Raw genomic sequence first — 22,718 nt, 5'->3', positions numbered from 1 at the left:
CATTAGAGTATTAAAGTTTATTTTTATGCAGTCATGACCAAAGGTTTTTCGCAGTGCCACATATTTAGTGTTTTATATACATTTTGCTGTTTCAGTTTTTATCTAGCTTTTTTTGTACGTGTTTGTGATCTAGTGAAGAACAATGGTAAGAAATCCAGTTTCAAACACTTACAGGAGAGTCAGTATAATATATGATTTAAGTCCACTATAGTAAATATTACAGAGCTAAGCAAAGATTCTTGATGTGAAGTTTGGGAAGCTTCCTGGCCAAGGATCCAAAATGTTTATTTGATGATCTCGAAGCCTCTTAGTTACCACTTTTATCTTGCGACACAAGACAAAAGACATCCTGGAAGATCATCAGTCTGAGGATTTTTTTATGCTAGTTTTTGAGTCGAATAGTGATAATCTTGGAACCGTGATAAAGCAGGAGGATCACCATCTTGGGCCCAGAAACTGACAGACAGAAGGGTCGACCCTGTAAACGCTAACTTTTTGCATACATATTAGCCCTGTGCCATATTTATGGCCAATAAAAGTCTTTGAAACTTGTGAAATGCTTATGACTGTTCTTCACTAAATCATAAAAAAACATTTAACCTTCTTCAAAATAATTTTTGTGCAGCATACATAAATATATCTGGAAAAGTGAAAATATAAAAACTTGAAATTTTGAGGAATTCTCAAACAATTCTCAACTGTTTAACCTGCACCAAGAATTTGTCCAAAGTTGGAGCTCAGCTGGACATGATAGAAAAGAAGCTTGATCAAGAACAGCATCGACCAAAAACTCAAGTTTATGAGAAATCTGCACTAACATAAGGCTGAGACCTTTGGGAGTTTGTTTGCAGTTTTTAACAGAGATGAAATGTGGGGTTTTTTTCAGCCCTGAAAGAAGTAAAAATACTCAAAAACTTATAATACAAGTTAGATAAATCTTAACTGTGACAGCAAGTTACTCTGAAAATACACATTATATGAAGGTAGAAGCATGCATGGCTCCATGACATATATTTAAGTTTTTGTAGATTTAAAAAACAGATGGGTCAGGTGGAAACTTTTCTCAGACTCAGGCTGATTATTTTTGTTGCTGTAATGAACCTGCTCCCAGTTTGGTTAATACAGAACAGTAATAAATGTGATGCTGTGATAAATGTGAAATTTTATTTAATTTGGAACAACTTTACAAGATTAATTTTGATTATTTGTTGGTAGATCACCCAGACGATAAAAAATCACAGTGGTTCTATTTAAAATCAAACACACTCAAGCAAAAATAAATCTGCAGACTCAGATACTTTTCAAAAATCAACAGTTTTTTAATCCTTACAAGAACGAAACATCAAAGTTCAAACTTATGCAAAAGCATCACTTCACAAAACAAGACCAAACTATTACCATCCATGTAATTATTAATTAGACAATCAAAGTAAAAATCAGAGCAGTATCAGTGAAAACGCCTTATTGGTGCAGCTTCAGTTTATCGGACTGCTGCTGCTGCCACCTGGTGGTGAAGTGACGCTATAGCAGTCTCGTTTCTGCACATCCAGTACAATACAAACGTCATTATAGGAAAATAGTGCGCAGCAAGTGTCCTCTTACTTATGAAAAAAAATCAGCAGATCATAGTCATTAAAAAAAAAACAAAAAAACAGGATACAATAGTGCATCGATTTTCAAAGGATTGCATCCATCGTTTGAATATTTATCCACATGTGAAATACAAAATACAAAAACACCACAGTGAGAGAGTGAGTCTGACATCTACACCGGTCAGGTGATTTAAGAAGCAATCACAGGCTCGTATGGCTGAAGCGTGTGGGAGGAAGAAGACATGCAGGTGTATACACAAAGGGCCCCGCGACCCCACGGCGAATCAGAAGAAGGCCAGAATCTGAATCAGAGTCCGCTTGTATAGAGTTTCTTCTCGCCAGTCCACTTCAGAAGCTTCCTGAGTTTCTACAAGTAAAAATATTGCTGTTTGTTCTTTGTTCCATCGTCAGCTGAAGTTTTGGACCAATGAGCTTCCCAGCAGAACTCTGAGTTCATTATGTGATCTGAGAGGCCACAGAAGGGCAGTGTTACCGCCTAAAGTCTGAAGGCTGCTTCAAAGTTGCACTATCACTTGTTGCACAAGACTTAAAAAGATCAAGTAACAACTGAGGAATTTGTCTCATGAGAAGTCAAATAATCTAAAAACATAAAAGCCCAAAAAATATCTCAAAGTTTGATTTTTTTTTCACAAAACAAAAACACCTCAAATAAATTCTAAGAATAGTTTTTAAATTAAGAGATATTTTGTCTTCATTGTGAGAACTTTTCAATATAAGTCTACCATCTTTTTCTTTTGTTAACACCAATAACAGAAAAATTAAGGTATGAAGTCCATGATTGGTCTGTGATGAGTTTAAGGAGGCGGAGTCTGAAATGGAATGAGGTTGTCATCTTTGTACTTTACCTACTGACTGTATATAAAAGATGGACATGGTCACTTAAGGTGAATAAAGCTGAAATAATCAACAGTGAAGACTTTAAAAATCATGTGACTGGTGAGTTTGTTGAATGACTTCTTTGTTAGAAAATCTGGAATGGGCGGAGTTTGTTCACTATTGTTATAAACATAAAGTTCAGCTAGCTAAGCCAGCTTAGCTTAGCTTTTACAGGGTTTTTCTTTCCTCAAAATTGGTCTTATGACCAATCTTTTTTAAAATGATCTCTGTCAAAACCCAAACATATGCAGGAAATTTTGTTTTCAGATGTTAATTGAAATGGCACTCATGAGTTTTAGATAGTGCTAGCTGAAACAGCATGGAGGCCATAATTTCTCTACTTAGAAAAAAGTTACTAAAGTATGAACACACAGCACCCCTTGGTTTCTCTTTCAGCTTGCCTCCAGTTTTAAAATAGCAACATGGCAATGGTCACAAACCAACAGCTAATATCAATATCTGTGTCTATCTTTTACATAACATTGGTGGTTTGGGTGTTAAAAACAACAGAAAAAAATGTTGCTAGCAAAGCAGTGCGCTATTTTTTAGAAGATCAAAAAGTGACAGCTGTTTTAAATGCAAAGAAACTAAATATTATGTGTACTCTCCGGCCAATCACAATCCAGTGTTCTCCACAGTATGACAAACCTTTCAGGAGGTGATGTAGGTGCTCCATTATTATGTAACTTTGTGCTATTAAACTAATTGAATAAATTCAATAAATCTCACTGCCCCTCTGGTCTTCCGTCCTTGTAACGTTTTCCTTGTCACACCTCGTAGTGCAGATCATTGAGTTCCAGTCTCGTGTAGTGGCGTCTGTCGAAAGACTCCATTGCTTTGCGGCCTCCAATGGCGAGGGCCATTGTGAGGATGGCAAGCACCAGCACCACAAATGCCACCATGCCGCTTTTCATTGCTCCATGTGCTGCTATCCCTTTGCCTCTGGCAGCACTTGAATTCTGGAGGATGTGGTCAGACTGAACAGCACCTTTGGGGACAATTAAAAGAGTCGCCGCGGGCGTTGTCCTGGTGGTGGGCGCCTCAGTGGAGTTGGTGGTGGTGGTAGTTGTTGTTGTGGTAGTGGTTGTTGAAGGAGGAGTAGGGGGGTTTGTGGTGGTAGTTGACGGAATAGTAGTGGTGGTGGTTGGAGGTGTGGTTGTGGTTGTTGTGGTAGTTGTGGTAGTTGAAAGTGTGGTGGTTAGAGGTGTTGTGGTGGTTGGAAGTGTTGTAGTCGTGGTCGTGGTGGTTTCAGTGTTTGGCTGAAGTTTTTCGGTAGTTCTGTATTTGGCCTCCTTGTTCATTGTTACAACAGGAAGTGAGGTGGTTGGAGTGGTGGTGGGGGTGGTGTTTGGGGTTGTGGTGGGAGTTGAAGTATGAGTTGGCTGGGTGGTGGTGATGCTGATAGGATGAATTTTTCCTTTCCTGGAGGTTTTAGTTTGCTTTTTGGTGGTTTTGTTAGGCTTTTTTATGGAGGTGGTGGAAAGAGGTGATGCTTTTGCAGTGGTGGGTGATGAGGTCACTGCTGCCATTGTGGCAATTATGATGATGGGTGGAGGTGTGGGGGTGGGGGTGGAGGTGGAGGTAGGGGTTGAGGTTGTGGTTGATGGTAAGGTAGTGGTTGTCGGTTGTGTTGTGGTAGTGGTTGTTGTCATTGTGATAGTGGTTGGTGGCATTGTTGTTGTTATACTTTTTGGGGTTGTTGGTTGTGCAGTTGTTGGCGTAGTTGGTGCCAGTGTGGTGGTGGTTGTGATGGTGGTAGTGGTGGGAGGTCTCACAGTGGGTGGATGAAGTAAACCTGTGCAGGAAAGAAAACACAAAGACATAAACTTAAAGATTTGTATAGAATTGTTTGGTCAGCAGGGGGCAGCAAAAATCCACAATCATCCAAAATTCAACACAAACAAGAAAAAGTGAGTTTTAGAAGGCTAAAAAACAATTATACTGACATTTGATCCAATTTGGTAACAACCATTCATGAACGGTTTGGGTTTAGTGGTATGTCACATATTACAGGTGTGTCTCACACTGACATATAGGGCTCCATAGCTCAGGGGTTAGAGCACTGGTCTTGTAAACCAGGGGTCGTGAGTTCAAATCTCACTGGAGCCTTAACTACATGCCTTCTGTGAAAGAACCATACTGTCTGTTAACTCTCTGGGGAAAAAACTCCATGACATAAAATATACCCCATCATTTAAAATGTTTGTTCAGGTGCTTGTTAATTATCTTTCATGATACAGGAAATTTGACACATTAATATTTAAAATTATTATTCTTTTATATACAGGTGAAGATATTTATGATAACCATGATATTTGAAAATAGGACATCAATAATGCACATATATGATAACATTGTATATTATTTGCTAATGTTATGGTTATGGACCTCTATGTAGTTGTATTTTGAGTTTAATTATTCATCCATTCCCTTCCACTTATCTAGTTCAGGGTTGCAGGGGCAGGGTCTGGAGCCTATCCCAGACATGCAAAGGGCTAACACGAAGAGACAGTCAACCAGTCGTGATCACATTTGCACCTAAAGTCTTTAAGTCTGCCGTCATTAGCTATGTCTGGGCCCAAACTACGCTGCAGGTCCCTAAGACTAACGATCACTGCGGCATTACTGAGAGTTGAAAAACTGTCTAAATTCTTTCATCTGTAATAAAATGATCAACATTACTGCTCTACTAGGGGTAACAATTAAGTTTAACATCCAGGCATTCATGAAAATAGAATTTATGAAATTTAATGGAGTTAGAAGTTAGCAGTGAGTTAGCATCTAAATAGAATATACCATGTTCTGACTGAGATATTTTTGAAAACAAATTAAGACGTACAGCTCTGTTATCACCTTTACTATCACAGGAAAGTAAACAGCAGGGATGTTTTGTTGGGTTACTGAAGCTTGACTAGCTGGTATATAATGATGTACTAGGTGATCGCTAGCGACACAGCTATATTAGCATAATATAATCATTGACGCTGGAGGACGAACACTAACTTTTTTCCACTCAATAAAAGGTAACGTGAGGGTTCCCGATGGTTAGGGATAAATGCAATCGCATGGCAGGATTCTGTAAATGGACCAAACTTCAGTCAGGAGAACAACTGAGATAATCCATCCACAATACGCGGTTAGTAATTAATATACTGCTGCATTGACTGGGTTGTAGTTACATCGCAAGGTTTTAAAAACTGTGCTTTAAAATTAATAGCAGTAATAAAAATTGAGAGGCTGACAGTGATCACTGACTGTTTTTAGGGGCTTTTTTGGGATTATATAGAACAAGATGAAAGCATTAAAACTAGTGCTGACAGCATTAATCTCGTTAAAATGACTCTAACGCCATAACCGCATTAACGCAGCAAATCTCTGTTAGCAAGTTAGCACGGATCGCCCCGTGCGTGGGGTTGCATGGCACTAACACGTTAACGAGCTAAACGTGTTAATGCGTTGTCGCCGTGCAGCCCCACACACGGGACGATCCGCGTTAACTCGCTAACAGAGATTTGCTGCGTTAATGGGGTTATGGCGTTAACGTCATTTTAACAAGATTAACGCTGACAGCACTAATTAAAACGTTAAAAACACAACAGCCTTATTAAACGCAGAGTAGTTTGGACCCGGAAGCAGGATTCATCACAACATCACTTAAAGACCGGATTTAGAATCACCGATTAACCTAACCCCACTAATTGCATGTCTTTGGACTGTGGGAGGAAGCCCTGGAGAAAACCCATACAAACTCCACACAGAACGCACAGCCAAAAATGTGTGTGGGGAGGGTAATTGATGAACGTGACTGATCTTCCACAGGTATCAACATAATATCATTATCATTAATTTTGCTTTTGTTTTTGTTTTTTAATAATAATGAAGTGAAGATCCTACGGTGAAAAATGAAAACTATTTTCTAAACTAATCAATAATACTTCTAGTTTTGGCTTAAATTTACTTATTAAAAATCTTCAAGAATCCGAAGCTGAATGTATGCAAAGCTGGGTCACTCATGTCTTTGTTCATCATGCATTTAATCATCATTATTAAAGTCATTTTCTGTGTTTACAATGAGTATCTGACGTACCTTTGTAGATGTCATAGGTGTTGATGCCCTCCTGAGCCTTCGTTAAAGGACAGTCCTGCTCCATCTGACAGTGGAACAGGAAGCAGTTCTCATCACCAGCGTGTTTGTTCCCGTTGAAAACCACCATGTTGCATTTAGCACCTTCAGAAACACAAAGTTAGTTTTTTCCTTTCACTTTTTTGAGTCACAGTTTTTGGTCTGCTGTGACCTTTGAGACTGATGAGCCTACTATAGAGAAACTGTGATATATCCCACGGTAGCGATGGTTACAGGAAAAAAAAAAAACACTGACCAAAAACCAGATATAGTCTTTAGATGGTTACATGTGGCCGTCAAAGCCAGTAACCTGGGTTATACTTTCTCTGACTAAATTAGGTATACATGACGAAACAAGAAGAGCAGCTCCCCTTTAATGAAGCTTTGATTTTTCTTATGTCTGGTTTTGAAGGTAAATATTTAAATTTACAATCTGCACAAATTACCCAAAACTTTCACCACCAGGGCCAGCGTGACCTCAGTTCTCAGGCTTTCCTGAGCACTATACAAAGGTATCTTGGACATACAGTCATTGCTGTTGTTTCTATAGATCCTGGTGATGATTTTGCAGGGGTGTAAATGGATGGAATGAGCATAGGGTGGCACCAGCCCACCATTTATAATTGGTCCCTACAGACGCTGCTGGCTTTTGTAAATTTCCTTAAGTAATGCTTTTTAAAGCTGTACTTCTTACTGAAGTACAGTATTTCTATTTTATGCTGCTTCCACTTCAACCAGACTTTAGATGCCAGTACATTACTTTATGCTCCATACCATTTATTTTAAAGCTTTAACTGGATTAGTATTATCCAATAATATTATGGATAGACTAATGAGTGCTTTTACTTTAGCTACATGCTTCATGCTTCATGGTTCAGACACAGTTTTTTTTAAACATATCTTTAAAAAACATAACCTTTGACCCCCATGTTCCCCATTCACTCTGCTCACCTGGTTTGACTTCCTCTGAGCAGCAGGCGAGGACGCAATCCCGCTCAGAGTGGACCACCCGGGCATCCATGGCTGTTGTCGGTCTGTTTAGCGACAGCCTGACGTCGACTATGGCGCTCTGGTGCTGCCTGGAGAAACACGTCTCCGGTTCCAGTGCTGACACGGGAAGTGATATCATCACTATGAATGTGAAAGCAGCGTAAACGAACAGCATGAGCGTCCCCAAGGGTCGTTCAGAGGTGGGAGGGGTCATGGCTGCAGTGGGCGTACTCAGATCAGAAAGGCCTCGGTGTGCAGAGCAGGACAGCAGAAATCCACAGAGATGAACTGCAGAGCACAAACCCACTGTTATTAAAGTTTAATCAATGATATTATCACTTTAAGTGTTTCACAGCAAACACTCAGAACAACAGAGGCAAGATGACACTGAACGAGAAAAAAGGGCAGGAAACGTCAGGTGGATTTTTTTGGAACCATTGTTTTAAGTCAAACCTTTTAGTACATCTTATTAAGTCTTTCTTGGACTTTGTCTGAGACTTCAAACCCTTGTCAGGATGTCTCAGAGTCCCAGATCTGTCTTGGACCACAAAGAGAGCAAAATTAGATCTGTGGAGAGAAAATAGAAACCTAAAAATGGAAGCTGTTCCTGAAGGAGGTGGCGGGGCAGCTTCTTTTTTTAGATTACTACTGAACGAGGTCAGAAAGATGTTTGAATCAGAGAGAAAAATGTGGTGGAAGAAGCATTCAGACCGCTAATCTAAAGCTATTCCAGCGCTGCATCAAAATTAAGGAAAAGGAAAAGAGGCCACACCTCTAATAATGGAAACTTTAAACCTACAGAGACCACAGCAGGCTGTACATTTAATATGAGAGTCTTTGGGGATTGACGCACTGTTGGGGCCTGAGCTAAACATTAGAGCAGCGGTCCCCAACCCCCGGGCCTCGGTCCGTACCGGTCCGTGAGAGTTGAGGCTCAGGTGTGAAATGTATAGTTTTCAGGGTTTTTATCGGTTTTCAGCATTATTTTGTTATCGTTTTTATCGTTTACTCGGTTTTCCTGGGTCTTTTCATTTGTGTTATGAATAAATTTTCTTTTTTTCGGTACCAGTACTAGTTTTATTCTGTTGTATTTATCCGCGACACCTAAAGGCCGGTCCATGAAAATATTGTCGGGCATAAACCGGTCCGTGGCGCAAAAAAGGTTGGGGACCGCTGCATTAGAGGAATCATGTTTTCAGTGTTTCATTTTTCCACTCCAGTGGTTGACGCTTACAGACAGAAGTGCAAAAATCTTTTACATAAATTGTTGTGACTGAAAATCTGACATAGATCCTTAAAGAGGGCCCATTCTGCTTCACCTGACATCCTGCATATATATTTCCTGTTCCAGCAATGGTACATGTTCATAAGGCTATTTCAAGTCACCACATGGTTGTAGCTCAGGTTCATTCAGCTGTGTATTTCAAAGGTGGATGCTTACAGAACAGGTCAAATATAAAATGCACCTGTCGCACCGCATCACATTCTTTAAGGGTATAACCGATCCATCTCCAATGAGTGGTTTTAAAGTGCATCCTGCATCCAATACTGTATGTCACATTCATCTACAGTTAATGTTTAACCAGACCAGTGTGAGCGATGGTTTAGCTCACTGGGTAGAGCAGGTGATCTATGTCCTGTGGGGCTAATGCAAAGACCTGGGTTTAAATGTGCCCCAAGGCTTTTTGCTGCATGTCTTGTAGTTGTCGTAGCGTTCCTGTCTTTTCGCCATTGTTTTACTGCAATAAAAGCTACCCCCCCCCCCCCCCCCCACAAAAAAAAGAAAAAAAGAAAATTTATGTCCACACAGCAGTCCTATATGTCTTGATTAAGAATGGCTCAGAGGTTCCTGACAGTGTTGCTGGACTCCATCCAGAGTAAACATCTAGTTAGACACCATTTTTTTAAAGATAGAGTCGAGTACCATAACCTCAGTTTTGTCATCCAGGCCTTTAAGTCATGCCTGTAATTTAACTAGCTGATTTGTTTCATGGTTAAATACAGCTGGGTGTCAGCTGCATAGCACTAAAAATGTTAGCAGCACTTTTTAAAAATAATATTGCACAAGAGAATCAAAGGATCTACGAATCGATGAAGTCATCAAAACTTAGAGAGCCCCTGATTAGACTGATGAGGACATCAGAAGCCCCTTAAAGGTGGATTTCACCATATTTAAGTTTTTCTATACTGCTAAGATGGTAGAAAAGAGGACTGTGATTACATATTACTCCTTACAGCTCTTATTAACTCAGGTGTTATCTGTGATGAGGTAAACATTAATCTCACGTCACAAAGTGTTCTACATCCTGATTATCACGTTTACTCACGGGGGGTGTAATCGAAAGATTCTGAGAACACGTCCATTACCACTTACACTGTGCACTCCAACCTCAACCTCTGTTTCAAACTGCCTTGATGTTCATGTGAAAGATCATTACAGGTGAGGAGGTTTAGAATTAGACTCTATACAGTATGATACTGTGTGCACTTTTCCTGTAGCATCCTGAGGCGTCTCGTGGAGAATCCTGGAAGTAAACCAGGTGCACATTTTCGCATTGAGTCTCCAACTGACTTTTGTCATGTGCAAGCGGGCATTTATTTCTAAAACACATCAAATTCACTTTGTAGTTCCTGTTTGTCACTTCCTGCCCACTTCTGCTCCGTGCAGCCTGATGCAGAGCCTATTAAAAAGTACACCTGGCGTGACTTTAGGCTGCTGTTGAGATGCTTCTCTGTGGTGTGTCTGCTAAGCACATTAAAAACGCAGTGTTTTTGGCTACATAAGCAAAATTTACACTCATCTTTTTTACCACATTTGCTTTACTGTGATCTCATCCACGTCCTCAAAAATTTAAATATAGTTGAAAGATCATCGTTTGGATTTGGTGGAATAAATCCAGCTCCCATTGCACAAGTACAGAAGATGAAGAGGACCTTGTTTCCATGTACAGCCTACTTAACATGTTAGTTTGTATAAAGAGTTTTGAGTATTTAATAATTAAGAGCAGAAACTCACCGACCGTGTGAACAGTCCTCCTTTAGATGCTCAGCAGCTCTGTGGGTCCACAGTCCACAGAGCAGGACTTTAGCCTGTTTTTCTGCTACGGCTGCTCTCCTATCAGCTTTACAGCTGCTGTTATCTGAGCCACTATCAGACAGATTAGTGCTCCTTATTCACGACAACATGATGACCCTGTTTTTATGTCAGCATCGTCCTCTACTCAACAGGAACCCTCAGCATGAACTTTTACTCACAGCAGTTTAACCCTCATTCTCCATCTTCCCTGTGCTAATGTGTTATACTAGCTTAACCATGAGTCTGTAAGTAGCCACCAGGCAGCACATCATTATATGTCAACTAACTCGACTTCACTAACTCCAAATATGACTTCATCTTTTTAGAAATCCACATCAGAACGTGGTATATAATCTCGCTAGTCCTCGTTTTAATGGGTGCTTGGATGAACCTTTCCTGTAACATCTGGGAGGACTGTCATGGTGATCATTTTATTAGTTTTTTTTTTTTTTTTAGAAAGAGAAATTCTAACAAACCAGAGTTAGAGGTGAGTTTAATCTCTATATATTTTATGTTTTTTAATTTAGTCTTTAATTTCGTAAAATCTGCAACAAAGTTAATTAAAAACATAAGAATGTCATGGGGTGTATTCTTCCATGTCATATACAGCCTCCTCACATACTATCATGTCCACATAAAAGCCTAAAGAAATCAACAACAATTTCACAACCTGTCGAGTTATCTTACCACTAAATCAGGAAAATAACTCACTATGCTTATAGTGTACAATAAGGCTGTAATCAACTAAAACTAGCACAGAGCTTAACAAAATGCATCATTGATGTAAAAGCAGAATAGTGATGTAATAACCTCACAGAGCCGGTTTCATGACTCTGACAACATGACAACTCAGGGGCTGTTCGGGCATTAAAAAAAGTAAAAGGAGAAGAAGTAGTTTTAATTTTTAACTAATGTCTTCTTAGTCTTAGTTCACTGTAATAAACTTTAGTCTGACATTAAACTTCAACAGAGTTTAAATAAGTGAGTTTAGGGCTAAGTGTAAATTACCTGCATGGCTAAAAGTTGCTACCTGAAAAATGAATAAATAAAAAAGTCCAATTTTAGAGATCTAAAACCTGAACCTTATTAACAGTATAAAAAGCCAAAACTGTGACTTCTGTGATACTTTTCTGATTTCAGACTATAGTTTCAAGTTTAACTAAATAAAACTCAAAGATCTTTTTGTAAATTTTGCCTGTTATTAGAATCAGACTTGCCAATCACAAGTCATTAGCCCATGAGCCAAAAACTGCGACAGTGAAAAAGCTCAAGCTCCAGCAGCTATTCCATCTTTTATATAAAATCTATGATTGAGGCACTGACTCCATCCATACATCACATCAACAGCAGAACACAGGATGACGTCACACAGATATCCCAGCTGTTATTAAGAGAGGAAATAAACGTCAATTTATAACATGGGAGTCTATGGGGACTGACTCTGTGGAGCCCCTGCTGGACGTCAGAAGAACTGCAGCTGTTGTTCTCTCAGCTCCTTTTGGATAATAAGAACTTGAGAGCACCTGCCCGGGCTGAGCCTGAGCTCAAGGCCAAAAATCTGTAATAAAGTGTGTAATAAATGAAATGCGCTGCACACATGACCGCATCTATAAGCTGGAGTCTTAGCACGAAGCTAATGTGTTGCTGCACACAGCACCTGCCCTTCAAACCTGCCCTGTACTGGTTTTACTGGTGCGGTAATGGAGCCTAATTGGGACACGAAGCGGCCGAAATGCGTTTTGTTACCTGAGCGGTCAGCGGGGACACAGATTACCTCGGCGCCGCCTCCATCGTCCCTCCGGCGGTCAGTGCGATGTGATGTGATGAGTCGGTGTTTGTTCAAACCAGCTTAGTTCCAGTAAGAAGCCTCAGCCGTCCCGACAGGACATGATGCTCAAACAAAAAGAAGGCAGAGGACGCGTTTCTGTTGTCTTAATAACGAACCCGGCTGTTCTCCGCCTGCAGAGGATGGAGGACGTTACATGATGGCTGGTGCGGAGGATCTGCTGCTTGTCTCCTGAGTCTGACCCATTTTAGTCTTTGTCCTCTGGTAGGGGGAGGGAAGGAGCCTGCATCCCCAATCTGAGGCTCACTGCCGTCTGATGTTCTTCCAAAAAGCCGGAAAAATATCAGAGAAACAGCCGGAGAAACCGGACACAAAGAGCTTCAGATGTTTCAATAAAGACACAGTTTATATAAGAGCTCCATACGGAGCCTCATCAATAATTAAATCTGATCATGAACAAAACATCTGAGAGAAAGGATGCCAGCGTGAAGCGGATCAATAGTTTATAAAACCTCCAACATGTATGGAAGACCATTAACGCCTCTAAAACATTACAAAAACAACATAGGTGTAAATTCGACTGAATTTATGGAAGCCCATAAAGACATTAGAACTTAAATAATAAATAAAACAATTGCAGTAAGTCAAAATCTGGACAACAAATTTTGAAACATACGGAAGCCCAATATACCCCCCTGAAAAAAATACAACTAATGGGATGTATAAATAGTAAATAAAAATAGATAATGTAAGCTTATTTGAAGCCTTCAAATAAAATGAAAAAGTAAAACAAAACTGAACCTAATATCAAAATCATGGAAGTGCATTAAAGATCAAAAATAAAAAAATTAGATAAAAGAAAAAAAAAACCTGGTTGTGGAGGGCTAGTGCCAGTTACAGCTGTTATGGGGTGGGGTACACAATGGATGGATGAATGGACTTAAATGGAAGCGCAATACAACCCTATAAGTAAAAACAAATAATGAGAACTCCCTGGAGCTTTCTGAAAACATTTTATTATCTATCTATCTTTCTTAAGAATATGGGGACATATTAATATTTAAAACAATATTATTTAATTTTTAATAAGTTTGGAAACCCATTAAAGCCCTTTGATAATAATTGAATCGCAATGATGAACACAAACATCTAGAATTAACTGGACTAAATGTTTGGACTTACTAAAAGGTCAAAAAGACAAAACGTTTATAAACAACTCTCCAATAAATAAATAAATAAAGTATATCAGAACTATGGAGGCTCATTAATTCTGAAAACATTTAATTGTATATATTTTTATACACAGTTCATAGAACTCATGAGAGAAAATATTTCTTAAAATAAACCCGAATTAACCACCTAGAAAAACTTATTAAAACATGACTTGACATATGGAAGCTCATCAAAGTATGTCAGAAAACACAAATAGTGACATACATAAAAAAACAAAACAAAGCACAATACCTTTAAGCATGGAAATCTATGATGTTATTTCCCAATAAAAAAACAGAAGTCAGCAAAAATTAAACAAGGATTTATCAGGTCTTTATTTGAATAACGTGTCAAAAATGAACATAGTTTGTGTTAAACTGTAACAAAATTTTCTTTCAACATAAACTGCTGAAGAGCCAAAATGAGTTTTAATGTGCAGTTTACATTTGAACCTGGATGTTCCCATCAAGCACAAATGTTTACCAAACTGTGTCAGGAAAATAATAAGTCAAATATTTATGAACCAACGACTAAGAAAGGTTAAAAAAAATCTGAATTATTATATAATCTAAATAATGAATAGAAACTTCTGATGATGTATAAAATTTTAATGAACTAGGTGGAACAGAAGGTTAAAGGTCAAAGCTCATGACCCATTTAATTAAACAAGCTTACAAGATGAATGCTGTAACAACCACAGGTCCAAATGTTGCCCTCAAACTCTGCAGGTGCTGCGACGCTAACAGAGATATAAAATAAAAACCCAATCACATATGGAAACCCATTTCTGCCAAATAACAAAATGAAAGTGTAAAATGCCTTTGGTTAGTCAAAAATTACAAAAATATCTTCAGATAGTAAATTTAAAACAATATCATATTTTTTCATATTTTTGCCAGTGAAGTTACATTTTTAATTCTCACAAAACTTTTACACCATAGAAAGACATTTGGTCTTTTCACTAACATACTAATTTAACTTAGAATAACCTCAAGTTTTTTGTTTAAATGATTGATTAAAGCTGTTTTGGTTAAGAATCTGCAAAAGATCAAATAAAAATAAAACAGTGTGAGCCTCAAACAAATTCAGATTTATTTACAACTAAAATAAAAGCAGCTCAATTAATATTTGAGGGGAAACATTTTTGGCAGAAAGGGGCTTCCATGTCAACTGTTGTAGTTTTTTCTTCTGCAGAAACAAACTACAGGACGGACGTCCTTATTGTCCATTAGTCTCAAAGTTGAGGCGCCGGCATGGACGTCTGAGCAGGGACTCATAGTGCAGACATATCTTCATTCAACATCCACCATCTCTACATCGTCCTGGCATCCGGACGCCTTCTTGTTCTTCTTCTTGGTCTGAGCTGATGAGGTGTTGTGCTTCTTCTGTGGTGCTGCTGTTGATTCCACTACAGAGAGACGAATGATGAGCAATTTTATTTTAGTGTCATAAAAAAGTATCAATAAAACACCAGAAGTTGAAAACAACACAAAATGCAGCTGATGATCAGTCAGCTTTGATGCAGAACATGTGGAATCTAACTGGATGATGGACAAATGCATCATTTCCTGTGTCCACTATGTGGTGTTAAACCCCCCCCCCCCCCCCCCCAAAAAAAAAACAACCTTCACTCTCTAATCATCTGTGTCAGTATGTAACGTGTAGAACACACAGTGATAATCAGTGTTGGGGAGTAACATAATACATGTACCGGCATTATGTACTTAAAATACAAAATATGAGTAACTGTATTCTGTTACAGTTACCATTTAAAAAGGTGGTATTCAGAATACAGTTACTTTGTTGAAATAAATGGATTACACAGCAGTACAGTCCTATTTCACCTGTTAGGCTATGCCCTCTCTATTTTTGGTAATTCCATGCCGGTGGAGACCCAAACAAAAGACGCATTAAGAGGCTCTAATGCCTGGGTCTCACGGCCCATGTCACCTCTACTTGCCGCCAGCATAATGACGTGAAGAAATATTTTTGTAATTATTATTCAAAACATTATTTAATATGAAGGTGATAGCCAGAGTGTTAAAGGCATAGCCCTAAAGAATGTAGCCTCATGGGCAGTGTAGTGCTGCAGGGAGAATGGACTGTCATACCCGTTATGTGTCTGTGAGCGCGAGGGAGGGAGAAAAAGGAGAATCGAAAGTACGAGTTGTCACCAAGCAGAAACAGGAGCTGGAAGCATGTAACTATAACAATAACCACAGCAGCCAAAAACAGTGCCTGACGAGCCCAGTTGTAAGTAAGCTATTAAGACTCGACTGTACACCGTGTTCGTGTTTTCCTCCGAAACAATAAGTTTAATTCAATTCAATTTTATTTATATAGCGCCAAATCACAACATAAGTCGCCTCAAGGCGCTTCATAGATACAGAGAAAAACCCAACAATCATATGACCCCCTATGAGCAAGCACTTTGGCAACAGTGGGAAGGAAAAACTCCCTTTTAACAGGAAGAAACCTCCGGCAGAACCAGGCTCAGGGAGGGGCGGCCATCTGCTGCAACCGGTTGGGGTGAGAGAAGGAAGGCAGGATAAAAGACATGCTGTGGAAGAGAGACAGAGGTTAATAACAGATATGATTCAATGCAGAGAGGTCTGTTAATACATAGTGAGTGAGAAAGGTGACTGGAAAGGAAAAACTAAATGCATCATGGGAATCCCCCGGCAGCCTACGTCTATTGCAGCATAACTAAAGGAGGATTCAGGGTCACCTGGTCCAGCCCTAACTATATGCTTTAGCAAAAAGGAAAGTTTTAAGCTTAATCTTAAAAGTAGAGATAGTGTCTGTCTCCTGAATCCAAACTGGAAGCTGGTTCTACAGAAGAGGGGCCTGAAAACTGAAGGCTCTGCCTCCCATTCTACTTTTAAAAACTCTAGGAACAACAAGTAGGCCTGCAGAGCGAGAGCAAAGTGCTCTAATAGGGTGATATGGTACTACAAGGTCACTAAGATAAGATGGGGCCTGATTATTTAAGACCTTGTATGTGAGGAGCAGGATTTTGAATTCAATTCTGGATTTAACAGGAAGCCAATGAAGGGAAGCCAAAACAGGAGAAATATGCTCTCTCTTTCTAGTCCCTGTCAGTACTCTTGCTGCAGCATTTTGGATCAGCTGAAGGCTTTTCAGTGAGTTTTTTGGACATCCTGATAATAATGAATTACAGTAGTCCAGCCTGGAAGTAATAAATGCATGAACTAGTTTTTCAGCGTCACTCTGAGACAGGATATTTCTAATTTTAGAGATGTTGCGCAAATGGAAGAACGCAGTCTTACATATTTGTTTAATATGTGCATTGAAGGACATGTCCTGGTCAAAAATGACTCCAAGGTTCCTCACAGCGTTACTGGAGGCCAAGGTAATGCCATCCAGAGTAAGAATCTGGTTAGATACCATATTTCTAGGCTTTTCAGGGCCGAGTACAATAACCTCAGTTTTATCTGAATTAAGAAGCAGAAAGTTAGCGGCCATCCAGGTCTTTATGTCTTTAAGACATTCCTGCAGTTTAACTAATTGGTGTGTGTTATCTGGCTTCATGGACAGATAGAGCTGGGTGTCATCTGCATAGCAGTGAAAATGTATGCTATGTCTTCTAATGATGCTGCCTAAGGGAAGCATGTATAATGTAAACAGAATTGGTCCTAGCACTGAACCCTGTGGAACTCCATAATTAACCTCAGTGTGTGAAGAGGACTCTCCATTTACATGCACAAATTGGAGTCTATTAGATAGATATGATACAAACCACTGCAGTGCAGTACCTGTAATACCTACAGCATGTTCTAATCGCTCTAATAGGATATTATGGTCGACAGTATCGAATGCTGCACTAAGGTCTAGCAGGACAAGCACAGAGATGAGTCCACTGTCAGAGGCCATAAGAAGATCATTTGTAACCTTCACTAAAGCTGTTTCTGTGCTGTGATGAGCTCTGAAACCTGACTGAAACTCTTCAAATAAACCATTCCTCTGCAGATGATCTGTTAGCTGTTTGACAACTACTCTTTCAAGGATTTTTGATATGAAAGGAAGGTTGGAGATTGGCCTATAATTAGCTAAGACTGCTGGGTCTAGAGATGGCTTTTTGAGTAAAGGTTTAACTACAGCTAGCTTGAAGGCCTGTGGTACATAGCCGATCATTAGAGATAGGTTGATCATATTTAAGATCGAAGAATTAATTAATGGCAGGACTTCTTTGAGCAGTTTTGTAGGAATGGGGTCTAAAAGACACGTTGATGGTTTGGAGGAAGTAATTATTGAAGTTAACTCAGAAAGATCAATTAGAGAAAAAGAGTCTAACTTAACATCAATGGTACTAAGAGTAGCTGTAGATAATATTACATCTGTGGGATGATTACTGGTGATTTTTTCTCTAATGATAAAAATTTTATTTGTGAAGAAGTTCATGAAGTCATTACTAGTTAACGTTAAAGGGATTGTTGGCTCAAAAGAGCTCTGACTTTTTGTCAGCCTGGCTACAGTGCTGAAGAGAAATCTGGGGTTGTTCTTATTTTCTTCAATCAGTGATGAATAGTAAGATGTTCTGGCTTTGCGGAGGGCTTTCTTATAAAGCAGCAAACTATTTCTCCAGGCTAAATGATGATCCTCTAAATTTGTGACACGCCATTTCCTCTCCAGATTACGAGTTATCTGCTTTAGGGTACGTGTTTGAGAATTATACCACGGAGTCCGGTACTTCTGATTAGAGACCTTAGTTTTCACAGGAGCTACAGTATCCAGAGTCATATGTAGTGAGGAGGTGAAATTATTAACAAGATAATCGACCTCTGTTGGGGTAGCGTTCAGATAGCTGCTCTGCTCTGTGTTGGTACAGGGCATTGAAGATGATAACAGTGGGTGGATTATATTCTTAAACTTAGTTACAGTGCTTTCAGAAAGACATCTACTTTGATAAAGTCTACTCTCCACCGCTGTGTAATCAATTATTGTAAATGTAAATGTTATCAGGAAATGATCAGACAGGAGAGGGTTTTCAGGAAACACTGTTAAATGTTCAGTTTCTATGCCATATGTTAAAACAAGATCTAGAGTGTGATTAAAGTGGTGGGTGGGTTCTTTTACATTTTGAGAGAAGCCAATTGAGTCTAATAACAGATTAAATGCCATGTTGAGGCTGTCATTTTTAGCATCTACATGGATGTTAAAATCACCCACAATAATTATTTTATCTGAGTTCAGAACTAAATTAGATATAAAGTCTGAGAAATCAGACAGAAACTCTGTGTAAGGCCCAGGTGGACGATAGATGATAACAAGTAAGACTGGTTTCTGAGTTTTACAGCTGGGGTGGACGAGGCTAAGCATCAGGCTTTCAAATGAATTAAAAGTCTGTCTTGGTCTTTCATTAGGCTGGTGTGAAAAATTGCTGCCACACTGCCCCCTCGGCCTGTGCTTCGAGATTTCTGGTAGTTAGAATGACTCCGGGGTGTTGATTCATTTAAACTAACATAATCATCCTGCTGCAACCAGGTTTCTGTAAGGTAGAGTAAATCAATTTGTTGATCAATTATTAAGTCATGTACTAACAGAGACTTGGAGGAGAGAGACCTGATATTTAATAATCCACATTTCACTGTTTTACTCTTTGGTTCAGATGTGGATACTTTGTTGTTCTTTCTTTGTAATTGTTTATGTTTAAGTTGTTTGTTGCTGGTTTTTAGTTTGTTTTTTGTCTGTTTGGGAGCCGACACAGTCTCTATGGAGATGGGTTTTTGGGGGGGTAGCAGGAGGAGAGAAGCTGCAGAGAAGCGTGTAAGACTGCAACTCTGCTTCCTGGTCCCAACTCTGGATAGTCATATTTTGGGGGGTTTAATAAATTTGTCCATATTTCTAGAAATGAGAGCTGCTCCATCCAAAGTGGGATGGATGCCGTATAGTTTTCTATACAAGATCGCTGCAAAAAGTGCAGCCTTACCTAATGTCCACCTACTGTTACTCATTTTATATTAGGATTTAAAAATGTAGTTGGTATTGGTTTGGCGAGTAACCTTCAGTACTAGTAATAAATCACACAGCAATAGTACATTAATGTAGTTATAAAAAGCATGATAATATATTAAATAATCCAAAGTATTCAGAATACGTTACTCTCATTGAGTAACGTAACGGAATACATTACAAAATACATTTTGGGGCATGTATTCTGTAATCTGTAGTGGAATACATTTTAAAAGTAACCTTCCCAACACTGGTGATAATGTCATATCAATCAGCTAAAACTGACGTCTTGCTGCCATTAGGTGGCGCTATGACTAGCGTTCAATGTTGCCACGTGGATGTCTTTAAGCCTTTGAGGCAGAGTGGACAATATGCATTTGAGTTTCAATGAAAAGTCAAAACTTTCATAATTTTGCATTGCCACAGTCTGCAGTTTTCCAAGAAGAGATAAATTACGAAGACTGGAAATAATAAAAACAATGCATCCCAAATGCTTTACCTATTTGTTAAGGTTATCTTATGACTGCATGAGAGTTTTGTTCTTGGGATGTTACATTTTTCCAATTTTTCCATAAACACCCAGAGCGTATGTAAATTTTCATCCATGCCCAAATTCAAAATAAGATTAATTAATGTAAAGTAATAAACGGAGCAATCCCAACTGGTCTTTCATATGTTTAGGTCTAAAGCTTAGTGGACCACACAGGTCTGGAAACCAGAGCCGCACACTAACACCGACTGAAGTACCTGAGAGATGCTGAAAACACTTAAGGAGAGAGTCAGTCAGAAGGTTTGGCACTCTTTACCTTCCATAGAGGCCTTCTCCTTCTGCTGGTGTTGCAGCTGTTTAATCAGCTTCCTCTTCTTCTTCCCTGACAGCGTGATGTTGGCTCTCGGACTCGTCCTGATGGGACAGAAAATGTCACAACGCGCTGCGGCCATGAGAAGGTGGAGGAAGGAGGGGGTCAGCTGACACTCACCTTCTCTTCTTCAGGTGATGGATGGTGATGAGACCTTCATCCACCACAGCTCCCACGATCTGATGCCGCTTCCTCTTCTCACGGCTCAGAACTCGCCGGCGCTTGAAAAGCTTCTTCCCCAACTCCTGCAAGAGAACCACGACACGTTCAAGGAAGGCAGAAACACTCGAGTGTTTAGAGCTCCTCATCAGATATGAAGGAACAAACAACAACAGCTGAAACATATCCAGGCTTTCTTTGAATTAGCTGACTCAAACAACTTAAACTCAGAGACAATGCAGATCTGAAACTGACGGTTAGAATCTAAATCAGGGGTAGATGAGAACTGGGCGAAAAATGCTCTGTGGGATATTTTGTTCTGAAAGTTGGAGTTGACATTCTGAGGACATAGTAATAAGTGTTTCTTTTCACTGAGCTCCATCTACTTCAGTCACACTTTATCACACAAGAAAAGCTACAGAGAAACGACCCAACAGGTTGTGTTTATGAAACATCTGCAGCAGAGAGTGATGTACATAACCCAATGTAATCAAGACACAGCCACAGTTTGTTATTGATGCATTTAATGTAATCTTGAAGCAGGTGGTAAATAAATCAGTATGTGTCTTGCAGCCGATTTAAACTGAAACCACAAAGTTAGGTTTAAAGTGTTAGCAGCTACACTGGAAACCAACAGAGTTTTAAAAACTTTCCATTTTCCTGTAAATGGGGACCGCTGATCTTGATCATAGACACTGGACATGGTTGCCACAGTAGAGTGAGTCTTCCACAAGTGATTTGTGGTTGTATCACATTTAATATGGCAGACAACTCTCAAGTAATATGCATATGAAGCCGTAAACAGATGATCAGTTCTTTTTTTTCAGTGAGAGAACTGCAAACTGCAGATGAAGTATTCAAACTACGAACACAGTAACAACAGCACATATAGTTTTTTTGTTTTTATTCCTGGCATTCATTCATCCATATTCTTTCACTTATCTAATTCCAGGTCGTGGGGTTGGAAGGGGGGCTGGAGCCAATCACAGCTACCATAGGGTGAGAGGTGAGGTACACCTGGAATAGTCGCCAGCCTGTAGCAGGGCTCACTTTTCTGGCAGTTTAGCTTAAATAATCTTAACATGTTGTTGTTGTTGTTTTACTGCACTTTTTACTGTTTTCACAGACTGATTGTAACACCAGCGTCAGTTTATAAAGAGAGAAAAGTACCATTGACCAGAACTGAGTTTAGCTCCACAACAGACACGGTTTCTCACGTGACCCGCTTGGAAAACGTAACTGTCCATTGATGGCTTAAAAGGATTTCTCCACCAGGCTGTGGAAGAAAGACCTGAACATACTAACGATTACTTCAAAGTTTAAAACCTGCAGCTGTGCATCTGCCATGTTAGAAATTAACAGCCATAAAAATAATAATTTAAGCCATTAGAGCACCTTTGCTGCTTCCGGTTACTGTATAATCTATTCTTCTTAGAGCTGTAGCTGTTGTTTGTCTCGTGACGTTTCGATCGATGCAGTTTACTTGCCGTCCACAGGGTGTCCCAGTTTCCTGAAGTTACAATGCGCTCCACTAACAAAGGGATTGCACCAACACATTTAAAACAATTCCTCAAAATGTTTTAAGGCTATATTCGACTTCCCGCAACTGACAATACTGGAGAGGAAACTGTCTCAAAGGACTGATTCATTACTATAACTGTAGGGGGGTGTGAACAAAACTTTAACATCTGTCTGACTCGTTATTGTTTCCTGAATGTGCCCTCGGCTCCAACCGACTAACAGAAGGAAAAACAGGATTTCTTACAGTTTTCGGTTTGTTTATTCCTCCCGGAGGTGCCATGCTGACCAGCTCACGTGGAACACAGACTTCTTCTTCTGCGCTCTAAATCCTGGCTGTCCTCAGGCCACACGGCTCCTCACTGCCCCCAGCAGTCGTGACGAAACATTACAACGAAGCCCGGAGTTCAACGGCAAAACACCGTCACGTAAAAACAAGAAATTACAACTTTTATCTCAGACATAGTTTACACACAACGATAAAAATATGAACGTATAAATTATTCTCTTTGTTAGTATTAATAGCATTACT

At 39.4% G+C, this 22,718-nt stretch overlaps 2 protein-coding genes and 1 non-coding gene across 4 annotated transcripts; 1 reads left to right on the top strand and 2 right to left on the bottom strand.

Annotated features, from left to right (window-relative positions):
* Positions 1-1,200: 1,200 nt before the first annotated feature.
* On the bottom strand, positions 1,201-12,948 carry mansc1 (MANSC domain containing 1). 2 transcript variants are annotated; one of them, XM_085387749.1, is made up of 4 exons: positions 12,453-12,948; positions 7,564-7,890; positions 6,577-6,717; positions 1,201-4,284 (listed from the first exon to the last, which is right to left on the bottom strand). In XM_085387749.1, exons 2-4 carry the CDS (start codon positions 7,814-7,816, stop codon positions 3,257-3,259), a joined length of 1,422 nt encoding a protein of 473 aa, XP_085243875.1. In that variant the 5' UTR covers positions 7,817-7,890; positions 12,453-12,948; the 3' UTR covers positions 1,201-3,256. The 2 variants fall into 2 exon arrangements, with proteins under 2 accessions (XP_085243875.1, XP_085243874.1); XM_085387748.1 differs by having other exon boundaries at positions 1,202-4,284; positions 12,425-12,948.
* Positions 4,526-4,598, top strand: trnat-ugu (transfer RNA threonine (anticodon UGU)). The gene has a single exon. It is a non-coding gene; the product is annotated as a tRNA-Thr (tRNA).
* Positions 12,949-13,987: 1,039 nt separating the features above from the next.
* Positions 13,988-22,540, bottom strand: c4h11orf98 (chromosome 4 C11orf98 homolog). Its single transcript, XM_085387775.1, has 4 exons — positions 22,434-22,540; positions 20,630-20,754; positions 20,456-20,553; positions 13,988-15,084 (listed from the first exon to the last, which is right to left on the bottom strand). The coding sequence occupies exons 1-4, from the start codon at positions 22,467-22,469 to the stop codon at positions 14,969-14,971; spliced, it is 375 nt and encodes a 124-aa protein (XP_085243901.1). The 5' UTR covers positions 22,470-22,540; the 3' UTR covers positions 13,988-14,968.
* Between the last annotated feature and the right edge of the window lie 178 nt (positions 22,541-22,718).

Source organism: Rhamphochromis longiceps, linkage group LG17 (genome assembly GCF_057381845.1).
Source record: "Rhamphochromis longiceps isolate RC_006_pf linkage group LG17, R_longiceps_female_GT1.1, whole genome shotgun sequence".
Lineage (NCBI taxonomy): Eukaryota > Metazoa > Chordata > Actinopteri > Cichliformes > Cichlidae > Rhamphochromis > Rhamphochromis longiceps.
This window is presented reverse-complemented; position numbering and strand designations above follow the sequence as displayed.

Coding starts and splice junctions, on each gene's coding strand:
- c4h11orf98 (XM_085387775.1), bottom strand. CDS start 22,469: ATGGCACCTCCGGGAGGAATAAACAAACCGAAAACT. Junction 20,755..22,433: donor GAATAAACAAACCGAAAACT/GTAAGAAATCCT, acceptor GTTCTCTTGCAG/GAGTTGGGGAAGAAGCTTTT. Junction 20,554..20,629: donor CATCACCTGAAGAAGAGAAG/GTGAGTGTCAGC, acceptor CTGTCCCATCAG/GACGAGTCCGAGAGCCAACA.
- mansc1 (XM_085387749.1), bottom strand. CDS start 7,816: ATGACCCCTCCCACCTCTGAACGACCCTTGGGGACGCTCATGCTGTTC. Junction 6,718..7,563: donor CTCAGAGGAAGTCAAACCAG/GTGAGCAGAGTG, acceptor GTGTTTCTGAAG/GTGCTAAATGCAACATGGTG. Junction 4,285..6,576: donor CACCTATGACATCTACAAAG/GTACGTCAGATA, acceptor TTTCCTGCACAG/GTTTACTTCATCCACCCACT.